At 58.7% G+C, this 22,712-nt stretch overlaps 4 protein-coding genes across 4 annotated transcripts in view; 1 reads left to right on the forward strand and 3 right to left on the reverse strand.

The window, feature by feature from the left end:
- The window catches only part of LOC149875540 (uncharacterized), an 11,266-nt gene extending 6,480 nt beyond the window's left edge, over positions 1 to 4,786 (forward strand). The window contains exons 2-5 of the mRNA XM_090031444.1: positions 2,926 to 3,005; positions 3,038 to 3,264; positions 3,547 to 3,718; positions 4,467 to 4,786. Of these exons, the coding sequence (XP_089887570.1) occupies positions 2,926 to 3,005; positions 3,038 to 3,264; positions 3,547 to 3,718; positions 4,467 to 4,561 (574 nt within the window). The 3' untranslated portion in view covers positions 4,562 to 4,786. The remainder of the gene's footprint in view (positions 1 to 2,925; positions 3,006 to 3,037; positions 3,265 to 3,546; positions 3,719 to 4,466) is intronic.
- Positions 1 to 22,712, reverse strand: part of LOC149875529 (uncharacterized) — a 433,980-nt gene that overhangs the window by 298,194 nt on the left and 113,074 nt on the right. The window lies entirely within an intron of this gene.
- LOC149875538 (uncharacterized) overlaps positions 1 to 22,712 on the reverse strand; it is a 246,051-nt gene that overhangs the window by 27,907 nt on the left and 195,432 nt on the right. The window lies entirely within an intron of this gene.
- On the reverse strand, positions 10,037 to 22,099 carry LOC149875541 (E3 ubiquitin-protein ligase TRIM39-like). The gene is made up of 6 exons (XM_090030931.1): positions 21,579 to 22,099; positions 17,479 to 17,574; positions 15,904 to 16,134; positions 15,102 to 15,124; positions 14,892 to 14,992; positions 10,037 to 11,161 (listed from the first exon to the last, which is right to left on the reverse strand). Exons 1-6 carry the CDS (start codon positions 22,089 to 22,091, stop codon positions 10,620 to 10,622), a joined length of 1,506 nt encoding a protein of 501 aa, XP_089887057.1. The 5' UTR covers positions 22,092 to 22,099; the 3' UTR covers positions 10,037 to 10,619.

A 22,712-nucleotide genomic window follows, 5' to 3' on the forward strand; every position in this document is an offset into this window, starting at 1 on the left:
ACTGTCACCGCTGTGTCTGTAGCCGGGGGGTCCCGCTGGCTCCCAGCTCTGAGCTGGAGAAATGCACTGGGTTACTTGCCGCCTCCACTGGGCCTTGTGCTGGTGTGCGTCCTCCCAGGCTCTCAGCATTTCACCACCTTCACGGGCAACTTCCCTCAGTTCCCTTCAAGCCCTTTCCCTTTCTGGAGGGCGAACTGTTTAAACAGAGCCGCGTCCTCGACCTCCCTCTTCTGCCTTTGCTCACACAGCCCTTTCACCAGGGCGGTGGCTGACGAGGCTCTTTCCATGGATATCATGTGCTCACTGGGCCTGGAGGTCTTGCTCCTCGTCTACCATCCTGATTTTTCCTTTCCTGCCTGATTCTTTAACGATAATGACGGTATCTCTTTCCTTTGAGATGACAGCACTGGGAGATGGATGCATCTTGGCTGAATGATTGTGCTCCAGGATTAGTCCCCGAGAGCTCGCTGTCTTCAAACACCGGAAGGTGGCCGCGGAGAGGATGGAGACGTGTCCTGTTTGCTTCAGCCACAGAAACAGACTCAGAGTCAATGAAGAATTGCAGCAGGAGATATTTAGGTTTGAAATTAGACCTTTCCCAATATATGGGGGTGATTTCTTTTTGAGCATTGAAACAGGCTCCCCAGAGAGTTGTGCAATCCCAATGCTTGCAAACGTGTAAGAGCAGGTTCGATGCTTGGCTGGAGGGTTTCTAGGGGATGATCCTGCCTTGTGCAGGGGGTGACTACACGGCCTCCCAACGTCTCTTCCTGCCCCGTGTTGTATGACTCGATGACCTCTCGGTGTGCTACTAAAGGGACAGAACCAGCGGCATAAGAAGATTGTATAAAATCCCGTTTGTCACATAAGAGCGAAACACATGATCCGTTTTTATACAGGCTCCACGGCCTTGTTTGGAAAAGGGGGGTGAAGGAGCAGAATAAAAAGTGGTTTTTTCACCTTGGTGAGATCAGTTCATCTCAAACATTTTTAAAAACAACTATAAAGCAGTAGTGATGTGCTAAACACCTTGGAGATTGGTAGTGTGCTCTCATGAGGACATGTGAAGTCTCCGAGGGCTGATCTGAAGGCTGGTAAAACGGTACGCTTTAAGCACTAATCATAATGTATAGTTCATTGCAGGGCTGGAATTTGCCATTGTGTATATCCGGCAGGGGTGTTTTTGCCCTTTTTTTTTTTAAGTGCCAGGAACAATGAAATGTCTGGGGAAACCGCCTCCTCGATCAGGCAGATCTCAATGCCATGGGCAGTGCAGACCTGCAGCTCCCAGAGGCGGACGGGATATTGCCCCTTGCAACGTCCAAGCAAACATGAACACGCGTGTGCTTTCCCTACTGGGCGTGAAACAGATGTTTTAATGAAATGTTCAACTTGCACGTTTAGAGACAGTACTAGCACATTGCTCGTCCAGAATGACAGGCTCCGGGTGCAGATCCATGTGTCGTCATCCACCCTCCCCGCCCCCCCGCGGGTTCATGTGTATCGGGGCCCTGGGCTACAGCGGGGTGAGGGGGGCCCTTCCCCTCGGGTGCTGGCAGGGGAGGCTGGGGAGACCCTGCTGGGCTGGTGGTGGGGGCACATGCCCCCTCTTCTCCCTGCTACCTACCTCCCCGTCCCCCATTATGGCTAAATACCCATGAACGCAAGTGTGCACACAGACAGGCACACACTCTACTCACCACCGGGGCGAAGAGCAGTGGGTGCACACGGATGCACATGCACCCCTGAGCGTGGGGGTGCAGCCCCTACAGAAAGGCACCGCCGACACTGCCGGCAGCGTCTGGGGGGGTCGCCGACCCCTGGTCAGCGCTCGCCCCCCTCTGCCGGCAGCGCCAGCGTCTGTGGGAGCTCCCGCTGACCTCCGCCACTCTCCTCCCACGCCGCCGCGCACACGCGTCCTGCATGACTCACCAGCTCTCTGCACGGGTCATGCCATGAACACAGATGCATGAATGCACATGGACAGACACACAGACATGCAGACCAGTGCACACTCTACACACTCACTCTCTGCACATGGACACACAGACACAAATACACTCTTCCTGCCATGAACACACACACACACACGCACAGACAGGCATATGCACATGCAGAGAGATGCTCATGCACAAACACAAAGGCACACACACACACAGCACAGACACATGCACAAACACATGCCTGCATGCATGCACACACACACACCCAGGCACATGCACACAGGCATACCCCCCAGGCACATGCGCATATGCACACACACACACATGCACACAAACACACACACATACAAGACATGCACACAGACATGCATGCACATGCACAGACACATATGCAGCACAGACACGCACACACGTGCACGCACAGGCGTACCTGAATGCACACAGACACGTGCAAGCACGCACACGACCCCGCGGGCAGACACGTGCCCGCAGACACACGCACACGCACGCACGCCCCCCGGGAGCCGCGGGGGGGGTCGTGCCGCTGCGGCCGGCTCCGCTGTGCTCGCCCCGCCCCCGGCCCCCCGCAGCCGGGGGCAGCCCCCCCCTCGGCCTGACGGCCCCCCCCCCCGGAGTGCCCGGGCTGCCTGCGGGGGCGGGGCAAACTCCCCCCGGTGCACCCCCGCAGCCCCCCCCGCCCCCCCCGGGGCCCGGGCTCCCGGCGCCGCCCCCCCCCGCCGGGCCCTGCACACGGGGGGGGGGGGCCGGGACTCGCGGGACAGACGGGCCGGCCCGGGGTGTACCGTGCGGGGGGGGCCGTGCGGGGGGGCGCCGAGCACCGGTGTTTCCCGGCGGGGGGGGGGGGCTGCAGGGGGCGCGGGGCGGGGGGGAGCCCGGCGCAGAGCGGAGAGTCGGCGGTGGGCGCACAAGACCCCGCTGTCTGTCTGGCTGGGTCCCCCCCCGGCCCCCCCCTTCCCGGCAGAGCCGGTCTCCCCCCCGGCCGCTCGCCCGGCCCCCCCCCCAGGTTGGCGCGGAGCCGCGCAGCGGGTGCCCGGGCAGGGCGGGGGGGCAGGGCGGGGGGCGCGGGGGGGGGGGGGGGGGCCCTGGGCGCGTCCCCGGCCGTGGCGGAGCCGCGCTGCGCGCACCAGGCGGGCCCCGCGGGTCTGCGCGCCCCGGGGCTGGGCCGGCGTCGGTGCGGGCAGCCGCTCGGGCCCGCTGCACCCTCGGGTGGGGGCACCCGCCCCCCCGGGCCCGGCTCCTCTCCTCCTCCGGGGCGCTCGGGGCTCCGCTTTTCGTCCTGGCGTCTGCTCCCAGCGGTGCCGTGAGTGTGCCGGGGGCGGCTGGAGCAGCAGGTCGGCCCTGCGCGGGGGCACGACCCCCGATGCCCCGCGGTGGATTTCGTTGCGGGGGGGGGGAGCAGCTCGGTTTTACCTCTCGGGCATCTTGGGGGGTCCTGGGGAGCTGCTGGGGGGCGCAGGACTGAGCAGGAGCACTGAGACGAGTTGGCTTTGGCACAGGCGCGTGCAGAGCCGAGCACCGCGGCTCCTGTCCTGGCTGCCTGGAGCTCGACTTTTTATTCCCACTTCCTTTTATCCTTTTCCAGCCGCTGAGATTTCCGCGGGAGGTGGGAGCTGCGGTGGCTCTTCTCGGGCGTGGACGTGAGACGCAGCAGTTCCTGCGCCCCCGGTGCGACGGGCTGGGAGACGGAGGCTGGGATGGAGACGGGGCGCCCTGTGCCTGGGGGGCTGCTCCAGCCCATCCCCAGCCACGGGAAGGTAAGAGCCCGGGGGGTCGGGGGCTAAGGCCCCGTCTCGTAGCCCTGCCTGCACTTCGCAGCCACGACACGATCGCTCCATAAAACCCCGCTGCTCTGAGGGGTCGCTGCGTCCCCTGCTCCCGGGCTGGGCTGGGGGGCAGATCCCTGCCTCCTTCCTGGCCGTGCGTCGGGGGAGCGGCGCCTGTCAGCCGCCGTGTCCTTATTCACCGTGCACCTGACGCCTCGCAGCGCCGGAGTTGTCGCAGGACAGCACCTCCTCTCTCCGCAGCCCCCTTGTGCGGGTGTCCAAATGCCCCCGCCCTTCTCTTCCGCAAGCGGGTTTCTCTAAACCCGGGGTTTCTTCTCCCCCCGCCTCCCTGTGGGCACCGAGGCCTGTCAGGCTCCCACCAGAATAAATGTGCCGCGGCAGATGGAGTCGAGGAGACCCCAGTAGTGTACGGGGAGCCCGGGGGTGGGCTGCGAGGACGCGTGCCCTCCGTGTGCCAGGCTGACGGGTGCAGGTAAAGTCTCTGGATCTGCAGATGAAAAGTGGATCACTTTTCTAGGATGAGCCTGCGCCGTACTCTGGTTTGTCCTTTGTAGCCAGGTTAGGCTGGAGTAAATGGCAATTGCCTCTTCCTGGATCCGTATTGAAATGCAAAGTGCCCCACCACATCCTTCCTGTGAGCTTTCAAGTGCGGAGTTGCTCAGTTTATCCCCGGCAGCCAAATGTATTTCTTTTCTTGTCTTTTCTTGTCTTTTCCCAGGCTGGGAGGTGTTTGGTGCCTGGCCTGGTAAAAATCACCCAGAAGCAGTGCAGGGCTTCAGCAGTGATGCCCTGAAACCACGGCGAGCAGCGTGAGAAGGGCGCACCACGGCGCTCGCTGCAGAGGCCTGCGCCGCTCTCCTGCGCCAGGGCGAGCCGCCGCTCTCCAAAGAGCCTCCTGCCGGGAGGGATTCAGTAGCCAAGATGTACTGAGCACGGGGCCAGATAACGAGGGACCCTCATCTAAATGCACCCAGCAGTGAGGGATGTCGGCTACACCACGAATAAATACTCCTCATAAACCACTGTCCCCGCATACTCACTGTGTGTTTAATTGGTGCAGGGCTCTTTTCCACCCCCCAGAAGGGCTGAGAAATGATGGTTGAAGGGAAACTGGTTTTAGGAACTGAGGGATTTACTGGTGGAGGTGGGTGTGTGCGGGTCTGGATAGGAGCCTGGTTTAATGATTGGCAGTGGATGTGGGCGACTGGTTTTATTAGGGCTGTATCGATAAAGATTTTGGGGCCGATACCGATGGCTGATACCAAAGCGGGCAATACGGATCTGCTGGCTGGTCTGCAGCCCGGCAGCTTGGACCGCAGCGTCTGGCTGGTCAGTGTTGGGGGAAGGTGTCTGGGGGCAGATCGAGGGAGGGGGGAGTAGGGGGGGCAGGGGCAGGGGCAGGGGCAGGCGCTGCCCAGCCAGGGCAGGACAGGGTGCGGCTCGTCCACAGGGCACAGGGGAGGGGGCGGCTTCTGTGCTGTATGCACCCCCGGGGGAGGGGCTGGGGGTATGTGCCCCCCAGATCTGTGCATGGGGCGAGGGCAGGCTGGGGCCAGAGCCGGGGGCTGTGTCAGCCTTTCTCTGGTGGGGGGCTGGGGTGGGGCTGTGCTTGGGGCAGGCGCTGGTAGCACCGGGACAGGGGTGTATGGATGGGGCCGCAGCCACCCGAAATCTGCCGTAGCCTCCTTATACCCCGCCCCCCCGCAGCGCTGCTACCCGTCCCACCCCTCCTACTCTGAGCCAGCCCGGGCCCAGCCCTGCCCCCAGGAAGAGACCAGCACACCCCAGCCTGCCCCCGCCCCGTGTACAGACTGGGGGCACATGCCCCCCATGCCTCTCCCGGGGGTGCGTACCTCCCCCTCGCGCCCCCCGGATGAGGCACTCGCGGCTCCGTTCTGTGCTGCACCGTGCCCCACCTGGGCAGCGCCTGCCCCCGGCCCTGCTCCTGCCCCAGCCCTGGTCCCCCCCTCACGCTGGGGGCCTCGATCTGCTCCCCCCAGCACACCCGTTCCTCACCCCGTGCGGGTTACAGAAGAGACCGAGTCCTGCGCCGTGCTCCCTACGAGCAAACCCAGCGCGCCCTGCTGTGATCTGATGCCACGAATCCCGTCCAGGGGAAGGCGTAGCCGCTCGTGTCGCTGCTCCTCTGCAAAGATGTCAGAGATTTCAAACCTCCAGCAATATTTCTGCAGGGACAACCAGGGGCTTTCAGCTAACCACACCTTTGTGGCACATGTAAAGGCCGTTTCCTTCAGCCAGGAAGGTGATGATGAGCATCCTGTTTAATTAAGTTTCCAGCCATCAGGCAGAGTTTCCTTGTGCCTGAAGAAGGGCGTCTGTGCCACAAAGCTGGCAATGAACAATTTTTCCAGCTATTTAGTTGGTGTAATAGGAGATATCACACCTGCCCAAGGAACCGGGCCTGCCCACGTCCTCAGCCCAACACGGCTGCAGCCAACCCCCCTCTCCAGCCGTGGTGCTCAGGAGAAAAGCTGCCGGAGGAGAGAAGTCAGAGCAGCCCCGCGTGGCCGTGACTCGGTCGGGGGTCAGCCGTGGGGCAGATGAGGGCTGTGGGTTGCACATGGAGATGAGGATCGATTCGATTGCTTCTGTTCGGGGCAATCTGGATTTATTCTAGCAGCTCAATCGTTTGCCGTCGCGCTGGCTGCGCGGCTGTTACTGCCGAACTTTCCTGGTGCCGACGCCTTCCGGAGCCGAAGCGCAGGAAGGGCTTGCTAGCAATGAGGGGGATTAAACACGGACACAGAGAGGTTGTGAAGTCTGTCTGGGGAGGGGTCGCCGTGGAGGTCACACAGACATTTGTGGGGCACGGTTCCCACTGGCCTGATCCTGCCCTGAGCAGGAGATAGACGAACTGACCTCCCGCGTCCCTTTTAGCCTCTTTTTCCTACAAGTCTGTGACTAGCTCCAAGTTCGTAGCTGCCCTGTGCATGCATCGGTGTGTTGACTCTGAATCCTAACGAGGGCGGCTCATATCAAGGTGGTTAACTGGTTGACCCTTGATCTTACTAGCAGACATGTCAAACCAGCCGGCTTCTCCCACAGTCCGGAGTTGGCTTTTCCAGGCACTCCCAGGGGTTTCACTCCGGCGCTCTCCCAGACATGTCTGCAATGCAGCTGTGTCCTCCGTGCACAATTTGGCAGCTGTTTCTAAATCAGTAATTATGGGGCACTGTACAATTACCTTTTATATAATTAAACAACACAATGGATGCTGTATTGTTCAATGCCACATTTCATTCAGTAATCCCTTTCAGCCTAATCGTGGGCCATGACAGACAGAAAAGATCTGCTCGTTGTAGGTCTCCTCCGATCTCAACGCGGTTTTGCTCCACATACGAGTGCAACACCTGTACGCTGTTATATTCTCATGTCAGGTCTTCTTCCAAGTGGTCTGAACTTTAAAACAAGAAAACAATCCCACCCTGTGCCCTCCCAGGAGTCGTTGTGCGCTCTGCTCCCATCGCACAGGTTTCCCTCTGAATGCAGCGTGCTCCCTGGAGCTCCTTGGGGAAGGCAGTATTGCATCTGCATGGCGTGTAACTCAGCTGTGGCAGCAACGTACAGAGAAACAAAGTACAGAAATGTGCTCTTCATGGCAATATTTTGTGTGGCACAAGGGAAATTTTGGGGGAAGCCTTTCAAAGAGTGGTGTTCAAATGAGCCTGTCCTCTATAGAGCACTCTCCCTTTAATGTCTTTCTCTTCCTGTCTTTATTTCTAACCCTGTGCTCCTTTTAATTCATCTCTTCCCCTTCTCTTTAATCACACTCTTTCCCATTCTCCTCACAGAACAAGCGAGAGCAACAAATCCAGTTTTTAAGTATTGGGGTGTAACGTATGAGCAATGGTACACACCTCCTCCTCCTCCCCTCCACGTCTGCCTTGTCTTTTTTGGCAGGAAAGCTCCTGGGGGCTTTCCCCTGCATCCAGACAGCCCCGAGGGTCAGGGCCGTGTGCTGAGCGGTGCCTTCAGGCTACTGGAAACCGTGCCCATGAGAAGCAGACCTGTGTGGCTGTCCCTTGAGAGATTTAAGTTTTATACTGAGTATTTAGCTGCAGTTTACCAGTCTTCCAAATATGACTCTAATTCCAATGATTTGTTTTTTCCAATTTTAGGGTGTAGGCAGTGAATGATGCCAGGAAGGGAGCTTACATTGTCTACGTGGAGAATAAAAATTAAGATTTCTAAGGGAAAGTCAGTCCCCAGCTCTGTAGTTAGGTATAGAAAATCCAGAGCTCGAATGACATTCTCCACAGCCTGTTAGGTTAAATCTCAGTATAGTAGCTGAGAGCACAGGATTAATTACTTTTGTTTTAATTTTAAGTTAGACGTAGGCATTGCTAACGTCCCTCCTGGCGTGGCTAGTAATGCTGGTGGAGAAGGGAGCGCGGTGTCTCTGCTGGCAACCGTTCGAACGCGGGGGCTGTTCGTTGTCGCAGGGAGAGCGGACGGGGACAAGGTCGCATGTTGCTGGAAATGAGCCCAAATCCTCGAGATGCCTTGGAGTACGGGGACCAAGTTCAAGTGACCAGTTTCAAGATAAACATAGCCACGGAGCAGTAGATCTCTTCAGACGTGACATTAAGGTTTAGCTTCTCTCCACTGGCGAACATTGTTTGTCGATTTTGTTAATTCTCTTCTAATGATTGATTTTAAATGCACGTGCCAGTGATGGGCTTAGGGAGAGGGAGAGCTGTTGTCCTCCCAACGCCTGGTCCAATGCTTGCGGCGTTACATGAGCTCGGTTGCTGCACAGAGGTCCCTTAGGAAAGCGGTGGCCCAATCCAGATGCACACGCTTTAGTCTTTGCACCACAAACTCACTTCTCATCTCCCCCAAGTATGCTGGTGTCGGTATTGTCTGTGATTACAAATGCCACGTGTGCATCGGCAGTTCATACAAACCGCTCATTTGTCTTTGTTGCAATCCCTTGCCCTTGATCAACAGCCGGGCGTGTCTTTCTCTAAATGTCTATAGGATCTGAGACAAAAACCAAACCCCTCCTGAAGTGATAAGAAACCTCGATGAGGGATTTGGAAAAGAAATACAGAAAGGCTCTTCATCGATTCATTCTGTATTTCCGAAGCAGGGTAAAACCTTCCTGTCTGGGGACACAACGCTCGGCTGCCGTGTTGCACAGCGGGTTGTTGCACGTTCCCCGTTGAAGTCGTGTTGCTCTCGTCTCTCCCTTTTCTCTTCTCCTCTCCCGTGTGCTGAGTTGCTCTGTTCTTGTACGGGAGCTCCCTGCACCCCTGGTGGGACGGGGACATATCGATCACATGCACAAATACGCATCTAGAGCCTCCAAATTGTTGCGTAGAGCTGGGGCCATGCTGAGCTCGGACCTCTCCCCAGGACAGACCCTTGGCTGACTTCAGTTCAGTGCAGGGAAGCACTGACAACGTCTCTCAGCTGAGGCTCTGCCCCTTCAGGGTAGAGGATCCTCTGTCATTTCCTGATGTTGTCTGGAGGGAAAATGCTTTTTTTTTTCAGATTGGGCAGGTGCCCAGGGCTTCTCTGGGAAGGCTTACACTGCAGTATAAGGTAAGCCATCGAAGGAATTGCTCCTTGTTGCATAAAACACAACCGACTGAGCACATGTCTGAGGACAAGTCTCGCGTTGCACGCTTGGTGCTGGTTAACACATAACAGATGAGGATGTTTCTCAGCTTTCACTGCCGCCTCCTTTCTGAATCTGGTAAATGTGTAATAAAAGCAGCAGTATAAAATAGAAAGTGCTTTGCTGTGTAGACGTGTGCAGACTTGTTGCTACAAGTGATGGAGCATTTTGGTGCATCTGTCTATATAGTATAGCACCAATAATCTGTGGGGTAGGGGAGGTTGGGGCAGCCACTGTGCTGGCCCCAGCAGTGTTTCCTGGGGGAAAAGACATTTTCTGAGGGTGCCTTGAGTTGAAAGAGTCTAAAAACAGTGGAGAACCAGTGATGTGGCCTGAGAGAGGCAGCTAGCTGTGTTAGCGTGAAGTCAGACAGACGGCAGGATCGAGATGCCCCTTGTAGACTCAGGAGGGCTCAACCCCTGGCCCATGGGCCAGATCCTGCCTGCAGGCCAAGTCACCCATCCCCACAGGCCCAGTGATTTGGTGCTGGGTGAAAGTTTGGAGGTGTTGGGAGCCCCCGGCAGTAGCAGAGGGAAGTAGGAGACTGGGGCACACGCTCTGGGCACCGACCCCAGGGGCAGGAGGGGAAAAAATCGTAGCGGCTGCACTGCCAGGGGCACCGCTGGGGATGCTGTTCTCCCCTCCCTGCTGCCCCCCACCCCCGGCACCCTGTACCCCGGGCACTCAGGCACAGTGTGACGTGTGCTGGGCCTGGGCCGCTTGTGCCGTCCCACCCACGTGAGGCCCGTGGTGCGTGGCCCTGGACTCGCACACCAGAAAGCTTGAGCACCGCCAGACTCGCTGAATCCCAGATGCACCAGCTTTCCGGAGCAAGCGCTCAGCTCACCAGAGGGTAAGAAATGATGTGCAGAGAGCAGGTGTGCAATGCAGAGGTGTTTATTTTAAATATAAAAGGGAATGGAGGGAGGGAGGGGAAAGGGGGACAGCGCTGAGAGAGGGGAACAAAGTAACCAGGTAAACCCCCGAGGGATGCAGGGATGTGGAAGTGACGGATGAGAGTTTGGAGCCGGTCCCTCCCAGCGGGGTGCTGTGCATGGGGGCTTGGGAGACGACCCCTGGGCCAGGGCAGCAGCAGGGTCCAGGCGGGAGCAGCTCCTGGGATGGAGACCCCAGCCCCCCCACCCCGGGGGCACCGAGGGGCCGGCAGTCGGGCGCGGGGGGGGGGGACAGTCTGTGCCGCGGGTCGTGGCAGGGACAGGGATTGGCTCAGGGCTGGGCTGGGGCCGGGCACAGGGTCAGGGGAGCCGCGTTGGTGCCCCCAGCATTGACACCAGGATTGAAGTAAGGGCGCAGGGTCCCGGAGAAGGAGTCAGTGAAAGTGAAGAGATGGGACCTGTCGGTCACGTTGTAAAATGAGACCTCGCCCCCCTCGTAGTCCAGGAAAACCCCCACCCGCCTGGGCCGCACGCTCACGGGGAGGGGGGTCGGGGGGGAGGTGAGGGCCTTGTATCCCCCATCCCGCAGCCACACGACCCAGTATCCATTGCCAGGTGTGTATGTGACCCACCCCTTCCTGGGCACAGACTCCCTGCACACGCCCAGGGCCCAGCCCGTCTTGTCTCCCACCTCCACCTCCCAGTAGCGCCTCCCGCCCGCGAACCCCTCCGCGCCCAGGACACAGGCACAAGTGTCAAATCTCTCGGGGGTGTCGGGCACATCCTGTCGGGTGTCTCCGTGTCTCACACATTTCCGATCCTCAGACAGGACGAGTTGGGGATGAGCCGTCCCTGGGTCCAGAGTCACGTCCGCTGGGGAGAGAGTCGCGGGTCAGGGCGGGGGCAGGCGGGTCCCGAGATCACGGGGAACTCGCCGCGTCCCAGGAATCGTGGGTCGGTCCCGGCTGGGAGTCACCGTCGCCCCGCGGGGAAATGGGGGGACAGGAAATGGGGGGACAGGAAAGCGGGACGTCCCCACCAGGCCCCTTCCTCCCCGGGGCATTCCCGGCCTGGGCGCTGGGGCCACGAGGGGGAGGGACATGGGGTGGGGGCAGGGCAGGCCCCGGGAGGGGGAGGGGCATGCAATGATGTCATCCCAGCAGGTCCCCGCCCTGCCCCTCCCCCACACCTAGCGGGGCTGCTCTGCCTGGGGGGCAAGGGGAGTGGGCTCCACCCCATGAGCTGGTGTCGCAGGCACTGTGGGGAAGGGGGTGGGGGGCAGGGAGGCTGCAGGGAGGGGGGACGGGCTGGGGGACAGCAGGGAGCAGAGGGGCCCATTGCAGCCTGCCCGGGGGAGGGGGGGCAGGGGGAGCGGAGGGCAGGGCCCGGGGGTCTCTGTGCCTGGGCCGGGGTCACTCGGTTTGCTGCCGACAGCAGGTGGGTGCCTGCCCCCCCACCCCAGGCTGGGCTGCTCTGCCCCGGGGGACCCCCATGTCCCCAGCCCTGTGGGCACAGCACTGCAGCCAGGGCAGCCCACAGCCAGCGCCTCCCCAGAGCCAGCCCAGGGCAGGGCCGTGCATGGGGCTGGGCGCAGGGGTGGGGAGGGAAGGGGAAGGGCAGGGGGGGCACTGACGGGGCACTAAGCACCGGAGAACAGGGCCCATTGCTGGTGAGTCTGGGGCAGTCGAGCGGGGAGGGGGCATTTCCCCACTGACTGCCCCAAACCTCTGGGCTCAGCTCACAAGAGACATGTCCCAGGCCCCCCCGCCGTGTGTCTGCTCTAGGGGTCTCCACCGGAGGACCTGCACTGGGACAGGGACACCCCGTGTACACGGGCCCTGGGACACTGCTGGCACCGGGGCCGTCTGCCCCCAGAGTACTGCGCAGTCCCAGGCCCGGGGGCCCAGTTGCCGCACTGGCCCCCTCCGTTGTGCCAGAAGCTGCACGTCCAGATGCAGTTTCCAAACACACGGGAGTGACCTAGGGGCAGAAATCCCAATGGCTCCCAACAGGACCGGGGCTCCGGGGCCACGTGGGGCCGGTGGAAATGCAGCCCTGGGAACAGCCGGAGACTCCTGCAGCGCTTGTGCAGGGGGGGCTGGGGAGGACGAGCAGCCTGGGACGGGGTCTGCTCAGAGCACCGGTGTGAACGGACCTGCCCCTCCTCTGTCCCCAGACCCGCTGTGACATTTGCCCACTGGAGGACATCGGCCCCTGCGCCCACCCAACACCCCCACTGAAAACAGAGACAGCTCCAGCCCCACTTCTCCTCCCAGAGGGATTTGTCCCCTGTTGTGAGCCGCACAACTCCCCTCCAGCCATGCCCAGGCCCCCCGGCATATACAGTGCTGGCAGGGACTGGCTCACAGCCCCAGGGACCATGTGTGCTCTCCACCCCCGGGCCCCGCAGCCCCTGCTCACTCAACAACCAGCCGGGATCAGGGCAGGGCTGGGGGATCCCTGCAGGGTGGGAGATCTCACACCCTGGTCTGGGTGCAGCCGGGCCCAGTGCGGGCCCTCCCCATGGTCAGTCTGGTCCAGGCTCCTCTGACCCACAAGGGATGGTGACAGGCTGGGCTTGTGCATGCAAGGCTCCCCTTGGGAGGGCATGGTGCAATGGGTGCAAGCTAGTTGAGAAAACCTTAGGAGAGACATAGGGAAAAACTTTTTTTCTGCGTGGGTAACTACAGTCTGGAGCACACTCCCAGCAGAGGCAGTACAGTGGCCATCCCTGGAGGTGTTCAAGAGGAGGCTGGACCAGCACATCCTGGAGCTCAGTTGAGCCCCATTGCCTCCTGCCCATGGCAGGGGACGGGACTTGGTGATCTTACCGGTCCCTCCCGGTCCTTCTTCCTATGACTGTGATTGTGTGCGTGTGAGGAGTGGGACATGCTGGGTTTCATTGCAGAGCCTCTCCCATTCATGAAGGGCAGCCCAGCTGAGCTCAGCTGCACCGGGGCAAGTCCCAGGTCACCTCGAAGCAGCACCTCCTCCATGGGTCTGGACAGCTCCAGCCTGACCTCCCCTCCCCAGTGTCCCCCAGGGGTAGGAGGTCTGTGCACACCTCATCCTACCTCACCGTGAACCCAGAGCTTGGCCCAGAGCCCCCAGGAGTGCCTCCACTGTCCCCTGTCCCCACTCTCAGGAAGCAATGCTCCAGGGGCAGGTCCAGGCAGGGCTGGGGGGTCCCCGTGGGGCTGCAGCTCTTACACACCACTCGGGATGCAGACTGGCCCAGGACAGGCCCCCCCACACTCAGCCTGACTCCAGGCTCATCTGAGCCACATGGGGAAGGTGACAGCTCTGGGCAAGGTGAGTGAGACTCCCCAGATTTCCCTGCCAAGCCCGCACCACTCAGGAAAGCCTCAGGCCCTCTCCACACCACAGACTGAGCTGGGTCATCAAAGCCTCTTGAAGGACAGATGCATTGACCCTCCCGGGTGAAACCAGCTGCTGGGCTGCCGCTCTGTGTGGGCAGGACTGCGCTGGCTGCTGCTTTGCACCATCACGAGCAGGAAACAGCTGCAGAGACCAGGCTGGGACCTGCCAGTTGGGCCCGTGCTGGGGGCTGCGGGCACCTGTCTGCACTCCCAGGACAAGCCCGTGCCTGGCTACAGCTGATGTCTGGGCCACCTCCCCATTGCCTCAGGGAAGGGACCGTTCTGCCCCGCTTTGCAGCCAGAGCTGACATGACAGACATGGGGACTGAAAGCCTGAAGGCCTGAGTAAGAGATGCCCGGGCCAGGAGAGAAGTTTCCCTAGGATCTGCACTCAAAGGAAGTGGCAGGGCAGGGACTGAGCTGCATCCAGGGCAGGGAGTGGGTGGAGGGACAGAAAGCCCCAAATTGCCGGGAGTAGCAAGCAGCAGGTAGGGATGGGCCGGCCATGGGGCTGGAAGAGGAAGCCCAGAGCATCATGCTGTAGGGGCCGAACATCGCTGGAAAGGAGCTGGGAATGGGGAGCAGGGAACAGCCTCTTGCTGCCTCATCTGCCTGCACTCGGGGCCTGTGCACAGCCCTGGGAACGGGCAGGATGGCCCCAAGGGGATCCCGGGGGTGGTGCTCAGCTCCCTTGGGTACTGCAGGCTGCACCACACTGCAGGGCCCAGGGACTGAAGGCTGCTGGACACTGTGAGACCTTCCCCATTGCATGCAGAGACCCAGATTTCCCTTCAGCCCTTCCCTTGAGTTGAGATGAACCCAGAGATTTAACCAGGACACGGTGTGGCAGCCCCTGGGACTGGGGCACATGGAAGAGGATAATCTCAGCGCACCGGCACTTGGCTGTCCAGCCCTGATCCTGACATTACCTCCTCCCTCCCGCAGCAGGAACAGGGATCCACCTGTCTGACCATTTCCCTGTTTCCTGTGTCACCTGTCCCCACTGGAGTGACCCAGCCGTGCCCTGCATGGAAATTACAACAGGACTTTTCCCCCTGCTGATCCAGAGACCCTCGGACATGGGCTGAGGAGACGGCTGCAGGACCGCGGAGGCTCTCTGCCAACACGGCAGTCACATCCCCCTGTGCTGTGTGTGCTACATCCCCAGTGCACCCAGCACGGCTCTCGCTGCTGCCAATGACCTGCCATGTGCTGCGGTGTACCTCTGAATTTCCTTAGCATTTCCATCATGCCTGGGATGCTGCACGGGGTCTTCACTTCTGTAGAAACAGCTTTTGCTTCCTGAAGATTCACATCCTGGCTCCTAAGAGGAACATATCCCCCATCATCGCTCAGCCCAGCTCTTCCACGTGGATATTCCTGCCACAGCCCAAGCAGGAATCTCCTGGGAGGGGAAGGGGAAGATACCGCACCTGTCCAAGGTCCTTTTCACATCCTAGAAAGGGAAACATGAGGGTAATAGTGATTATTTCCTTGCTGGGTGAAACCATCTGCACCAAAGTTCAGTGAGTTTATGACTTGTCCGTTCTATGGGTATCCACTTTTTCACTGTCTGAAAATCCCTAAGTCTGCCTCTGCCTGGTGCACTTGGATGCAGCCAAGGGGCGATGAACCATTTCTTTGCTGTCACCTCTGTCTCAGCATTACATTGCTCTGAACATTTGCATGGCTACCTCCAGATGTGCTTTCCTGTCCATTTTTGCTGCTGACAGAAATGATTAAAAAAACCCCCAAAACCCTGGGCTTTACTGGAAGAGGCAGCATGTTAGTTTGACCTCGCTCCACAGCATCTGTATAGATCATGCACTTCAGCAAGGCTTTTTGGTGCTTTAATATAAAGCAGATTCAATCAACTATTAGAGATAAGCTCCAGAAAAGCCCCACTGAAGCCCCCAGTCTACACAGACATTGGGAAGCCAGGTCCAACTAATGTGACGCCTCGTCTGGGGACGCACTGGGTTCAGTGCGGGGACACACTGGACGTACAGTACAGCCCTTTTTATGCTCATCTCTGCAAGAAGCCTTCATGACTAATAACCTGGCACTTCTCCCAAATCAGAATTTCCTCCCAGGACAAACTGGTAGATCTCCAGACTGATGGAAAGTCTCACCTGAGTCTTGGCCCAGTCTCCACCAGGTCTGGGGGCCAGGCCGAGGGCTGCTTTGTGCCAGACGGCAGCAGCATTGGGGGCCGGATCAGCAGCGCACGCTCACCTTCAGCAGCTCAGCAGGGGTCTGCCGGCTCTTCTCCTCTATCTCCGAGATCAGCTTGCGCAGGGAGGCGCTTTGCCGGGAGAGTTGGGCTACGTTGGCCTCCAGGCGCCGCAGCGTCTCCCTCTCCTCCTCCTCCAGGCTCTGCAGGAGCCGCTGCTCCTCCTCGCTCACAAAGCGACGCAGCTTCTCGCACTCAGACTTGATGCTCTCTCTCTGTCGCTTTACCTTGTTCTTCCAGGACAAGCAGCAAAAACAAGTGTGAGCTGCCATCTCCACTTTCAACTTTGCATTGGCAGAGGGAAGGCATGAACTCAGGGTGTGCAGCCCTTTGTCAGTAGCTATACTGTCACCGGATATATGATACACACATTACATATAGTGATGCACTCTCTAGAGAAAGGATCACACAATACTTTCACCCCATAGCAAAAGGGCTGCTATCCAAAGCAGAGATTTAGGATCTGGGGCCTCTGTAAAGGCTCTGGGGCTTGCAGCAAAACCCAGTGGGCCACGGGTCATCTCTGGCTGATCTGTTGATGTCCGTGCTTTTGTGCCAGGCCTGGGGCGAGACATGCAGGAGATGCTTCATGGAAAGCACTTGGAGCCTGTGTTGGCCAAGGGAGATGGGTGGGAAGGACCCCAAGAGAGCCCCCTTCACCAACAGGAGCTCTCTACATAGGAGACAGGCTCCTCTGCCAGGGGCTTTTCCCTTCCAGGGTGGGGAAAGTGGAAGATCCTAAAATGACAGCCCAAGAACCAGGAAAAGCACAGAAGAGACACGTGAGGAAGGGGCTGCAGGGCGGAAGAAGGAGCCCGCACCAGTCCCACAAAACATGAACTCTGCCCCGGTGAGAGCTGCCCGGGCCGGGGAGCCTTGAAGCCCCTGTGCACGGGCCCAGGGCAGGGGAACACGCACTGCCTCCCCTTGGCCCTGGGGTGGGGAACAGCAAACTCCAGAGCCCCTTTCCCTTCACGCGGGGGCACCGGGGGTGAAAGAGCTCAGGGCTCCCCCTCCCCGCAGGGCAGGGTAATGCCGAGTGCCCAGCCTGCCCTGCCCCCGGGCCCCGCAGGAAGGGCTCTGCACCACTCCTCCTCTGCCTCAGCGATGCCCATCCTGATACGAGGCTTTTAGACTTCAGAGAGCTGCTAGAGGAATCTCACAGAAACCGAAACACTGATGTGATGGAAATCCTGCTGCGGTGCCACAGCCCTGGGACAGCTGGGACAGGCACAGACATGGGCTTCGGGGTGTGCAGAGAGTGCAGCAGCTCTGGGAGCAAACATGGCTCTAGCTTGCAAAGTGTGGCCCATTTTATGGGAGGTAAAGTATGTCGTCCAGGCCAGCAGCAGTGGCTCGGTCCCACCCCTGGGAGAGTGGCAAGGAAGGGGTTAAGCTGCCAGCACCTCAGCCCAGTCTGGTCCCAGCTCTCCCCCAGACCGCAGCATCCCCCGATGTCGAGGAAGAGCTCCCTCCATGACACACAGCCCCTCGGGGCAAATCTTGCAGCTCCCCCACCCCTCACCGCCAGCTCTGCCACGGGAACGAGCTCTCGAGGAGCACAGACTGGCACCTGCCTCCCACGCCGTGGTGGTGTCCTTCTCCGTGGCCTCCATCGCCAGGGCTCTCTCCAGCCCCTTCCTCAGAGGATCCAGGGCCCGCTGGAGCTGCACCTGGCAGGAGAAGCATCAGATCCTTATTCCTGACCCTGACACGTGTCGGGACAAGGAGGGCTTGATACGGGATCAGTAAATGTGCAGGGAAAGCAAGCGGCAGAAGCAGCCGTGTGGGGGGCTTGCTGGCCAGCCCCCTCCCCGCTCCTCTCGACCCCTCGTTGCAGGCGCTGGCTCAGGGGCGCTGGCACCGGGTACAAGCAGCAGCTGAAACTGCTGTGAGGGGAGAAGTCACCTCAGGGTTGCTCTGCAGACACGCTTCATGAGCAGGCAAAAAACCTGCTGTTTTTTAGCAGCAAAAAATGGGGCAACATCTCCCTCCAGCACCAGCAAAGTCCAGCTGCTGCCCCTCGGCAGAAGTGCATTTCCCAGAATGCCCTGCATTTCCCCCAGATGCCTCTGCATCAAACAGTGGCCAAGAAGCATTCAGAAATGAGGTGTCTGAGGGGCTCGTGCCCGTTGGCATTTCTCACCCTTGGGCCAGTTTGGGAAACAGGCTTGGGTACTGCTGGGGCAGGAGGGGTGGGCTGGAAGGGGGCAGGTCTGCAGCACAGGCTTTGCCCTGTGATTTCACGCCTGGTCCCTCTCCAGATTTCCTCTGGTCTCCCAGAGACTCCACAGCAGGGCCCGGCCCCTGTGCAGAGCGAAAACATTGGCAGGGCAGGGTGCGAGGGCAGACCTACTCCGAAAGCCCAGTGGGGCTGCGTGGGCACCGGAGCACCCAGAAAAAGGGTCCATGTGCTGTCGGGGACAAAGGAGCAGGTTCCCTGTTGCACACAGTCATACATGGAGGCAGCCAGCTCTTACTGGTCCCCAGGAGCTCCAGTGGGCTCAAAAACAAGGATCCGGCCCACACTACAACTGGTGTGGGGAATGCATGGCTGGTTTTGGAAATGCTGTGCACCACACGTGGAGATGCAGAGCACAAAACTACAGAGAAAAAAAGCAGGACAATTAATGTAATTAGTATGAAGGATGAAGACTTATATATTCAGGAATAACTAACTGATCTTTGGGGCACCAAGGGAGGCTGGTGAGTTCATTGATGATGAAGTGCTCAGCCACGGATTGGGTGGGACTGTGGAATTCATGGATATTAATTCATTTTGGGGGGAATCAAGGGAGGCTGGTGACTAATCATGAATTAACCTCCTGTGGATTAAGTGAAGCAGGGGGATTCGGTGACAACCACTTGATCTTCTCTTGTACGAATGGGGGAGTGTTGAATTCACTGACAAGTACTTGTGATGCCGTGCACCAGGAGACACTGTGACTTCTGGCTTGGGGCAGCAGAGCGAGTGGCAATTGCCGACTGAGGGGTTCAGGATCCCAGGGGTAAGGCTACACATTTGGACACTTGGCCAGGAGTAGGAAGGAGCAGGATGTAGGAGTGGAAAGAGGCTTGTGAAGAGGACCGTCCTCATCCAGGTGGATCTTAGCTCTCCTCTTATCATCTGACCTCTCTTCAATTTTCTTAACAACAAGGCATGGCAGGGAGATGTAAGGGAACTGGAGGTGGAGACCTGGACAAGAGAGGTGGTGGCTGCCATGTGCTCCTACCAGAGGATGCTTTGTCATCCCCTTACCCCCACAGTCCTTCACTTGCTTTGACCTGCAGCATCCCACACAACACACCCTTCCCCCCCCCCCTCCCCCCCCCCCACAGGCTCTTCTTAGGCTGAAACGCAGCATTTGAGACACCTGGGACTGGTCAGTTAATTCAAGCAGTGAGTGCTGGCATCTAGTCTAGGGGACTGTAGTCCAGAGATTTTTTTCTGGGAAAGGGAGAGAAAAGCATTCCCAACTCTGGAGTAATGTGGATTTGGAGGCTCTGGCATGCATGCTCTATGATCAGCCAAAACCTTTCCAGAAGGACAATCCCGGGGCATGGAGACTGATTCCTTAAAGCTCAGCACTCCTGCAGCCATTCAGCGTGAATCTGGGCCCATTGGCAACACCTCCCAACTCAGTGTCAACCACAGACTTTCTGAGCCCAGTTCCAGTCCAGTAACAAGGTCACAGACAGGATTGTTGAACAGGATCAGGCCCCTGCCCTGCACACCCCAGGGCCCTCCCGGCGCCTCCTGCTCCAGACACATCGCTCCCACCTACACAGACCGTGCTGCCGTCTCCCTCCGAGACAGCTCCTGAGCTGCCGCACAGCGCAGCCATGACCCCTGTCCCCTCCAGTCTGGCCAGTTATATCCCATGAGACTCTATGAAACACTTCATTTAATCTAGAAAATGACCATACTTTTTCACATACAACACAGCCTTTCCCCTCAAAACCAGCTGCTGGAAATTGTAGTGTGCATTACATGTGAGAAATGTGGTGAGAAGAGTTTCTGCTGAGCAGAAGTGAAAGTCAAATCTGCACTGGAGCAGAAGAGGGAGCAGTTTCTGCTCCCAGGCTGCTGCTCCTCTGTTACTTGCTACAGGAAAAGCTCTTTTATCTTTATTCTGCCTTTCAAACCCAAGTTGTGTCATATTCTGAGCTGCATTGTATGGAGAAAATACTATCAGCCCTCTGCGTTGCCCTGTTCAGTTTGTTCTGGGGGCTGAGCTGAGTTCAAAGGCCAGGGATTGCCCACCCTGGGCCAGGGATCCCAGGGGCTGGGACACACTGGCAAGACAGGGCCAAGGGGCCCAGAGACGTGACACAAAGAGGGCTGAGGCCAAGAAAGTTGTGGGGCTCAGCACAGGACGTGCCCTGAGGGCAGCTATGACACCCTGTAGTAACCACCTTAGACCAGCCCTGTTAGCTAACTTTGCTAGGCTTGCTAAGGTGGGCTTAGCTTTTCTTTTCCTCCTGTAGGAAGGAAGCACCCCGAAATCCCACAGTGGGTTAAGCAACCCCAAGGTCTGCAGGGTCTGTGTGCCCTGGGTGGCACAGAGCCCTACCAAAGACCCGAGTCCGGGTGGTAGCAGCGGTTACCCCAGGCTTGTGACTGGGCTCCAGGAAGGGGGTTGACTGGACTTAGGTGCCACAGGGGAGACACTCAGAGCATGGTTTTCGGCCAGGAGCAGTGAGGTGGGAGGCTCAGCACAGGAGCAACCCAGACTGGCCCACCACTGTTAACTAATTTTATCTCTTGGGCCAAATCAGTTCTCAATTCTGTCAGCGAAGCAGAGCTCAATCACTCAAGTCCGTGCTGCACGACCACCGGCAAGTACCCTCCCTTGCAGACACTTCAGCGTGGGACTTCAGATACTGCCCGGTACATGGCAGGCATCCTCTGTGCAAGCCACAAGCCCAGAGGCCTCGGAGCCCAGATGCCCACTAATTTCACTCCACCAAAAGGCTGAAGGAGCAAGCTAAAGGGAAGCCCAAGAGCTGAACCCTATGAACATAATAAGTCTTGTAGCCAAGATCCTGCATCGGGAGGCATTTGCAGACTCTCTCAGGGGTCAGCTTGCCTGCAGTGCAAGCAATAGACCTTCAACTCAACTGCTATAAGTCATTCAAGACCGAGGAGAGGGGGATTGCCCTTCCTGGTAAGTACAACCACCCGAGCCGAAACCAGTCATGGTATCTCTCCTGCCAGTGAGTTTTGTTCTGTTTGTTTGTTTAAAGCCATTTTTCACGTTCCACGCCAAATCAGCCAAATCAAGTCCAAATCCATGAGTCAGTCCAGAACCGTACGTGGCCCTACAATGGGCACACGTCCTCCACCCCCACCAGGGGCCTCAGGTATTTCCAAAGTCTTCTGACAGGCAGCCTATGTGCAGGCGCAAGCCTGGAGGCTTGGGGTTTGGATGCCCCCAAGTTTCGCCTGCCCTCGGCCATATGGGTGCAGAAGCAAGTTAGGGAGGAGCCTCCCATTTCCATAAAGTGGGCTTTAAGCCCCAACACCCCGACAGGTACTAAGCCACGGCAGGAGAACAGACATCCCCAGGGACACTTAAGGAAAACTGCATGCTTGGACCCAAACACACGGTGTTGCCCCTGCCAGGTAAGTGTGTGTCTGTGCAACGGGCTCTCCCGGGTCAGTGGTGTCACCTACCTGGTAATCCTTGGCAGCCTCCTGGATGGGGAGCACTGTGTGACCGCGGTGAGCCTGGGACTCCCTGCAGATCACACAGATGGCTTCCCCGTCCTCCTCACAGAAGAGCTTGAGCTTCTCCTCGTGCTCCACACACTGATTCTCCATCTTCTCCTTTCCTGGCTTCAGACTCTGCTCTTTAATCTTCTCCACCAGGGTTTTGAGCTGCGTGTTGAGCCGGGAGCTCCCAACCTGGAACTCTGCTCTGCAGCTGGGACAGGGGACGGCGTCGCCTGAGCCACGGACACGGTCCTCACAGTACTGGGTGATGCAGGCTCGGCAGAAGTTGTGCCCACACCCGATGGTCACCGGCTCCTGCAGGAGGTCCAGGCAGATGGCACAGGCGGCCTCTTCAGCCATGTCCTGTCCTGGAGGGTCTGAGGCTGCACGGCCCCGGCTTCTGCTGATTCTTCTTCCTGCTCTGTGCAGGCTGGGCCCATCCTGGGTGGTGCCTTCCTGAGCGCAACAGCTCATTTCCTGCAAGTCAGCTTCTAAGAAGAGAGAGGAGGGGCCGAGGGGCCGAGGGGCCAAAGGGAAAGTAAATGGAAGAATGAAACTGAGTGGAGAGAAATGAAGGATGAGGGCAAGGGAGCAATAGAAGCAGGGAGGAGGACGGCTGAGGAGACAGGGTGTTCACAGGCAGGGAACCAGAGATTACAAACTGCCCCTGACTCATAAACACATAGGAAACAGCTCTGCAGGGTGCCTTCACCATGGTGCAGGATTTCAAAAAATGTCAGTTCATTTTGGAGGGCAATGCTTAAGACTGACAAGGGCAGAGGATGATCACAGGTTCTCATCAGGCCTGTGGCAGAGGGAGCTGCTGAAACACCAGAGTCCCTTGGAGCCATCGTGACACTAACGGGGTCCAGCAGCCTTCCCAGGCATTACAGAGAGCTGGGTCCAGCACCCAGGCAAGGGAACTGAGCCCAGACCTCGAGCCTTTGGGCAGGAACCAGCCTGTCACAGGGCTGTCCCCTTCATTTCTCCCCTGTCAACCCCTGCATAACTGTCCTCACCTTATGGGACCTCTGCCAGCTGTGATGCCCCTGACCTGAAGGCATTTGTTATCACCCCAGGTGCACCCCAGCTCTG

This window comes from Crocodylus siamensis, chromosome 1, assembly GCF_052110815.1.
Source record: "Crocodylus siamensis isolate JL-2025a chromosome 1, ASM5211081v1, whole genome shotgun sequence".
NCBI classification, from domain to species: Eukaryota; Metazoa; Chordata; order Crocodylia; family Crocodylidae; genus Crocodylus; species Crocodylus siamensis.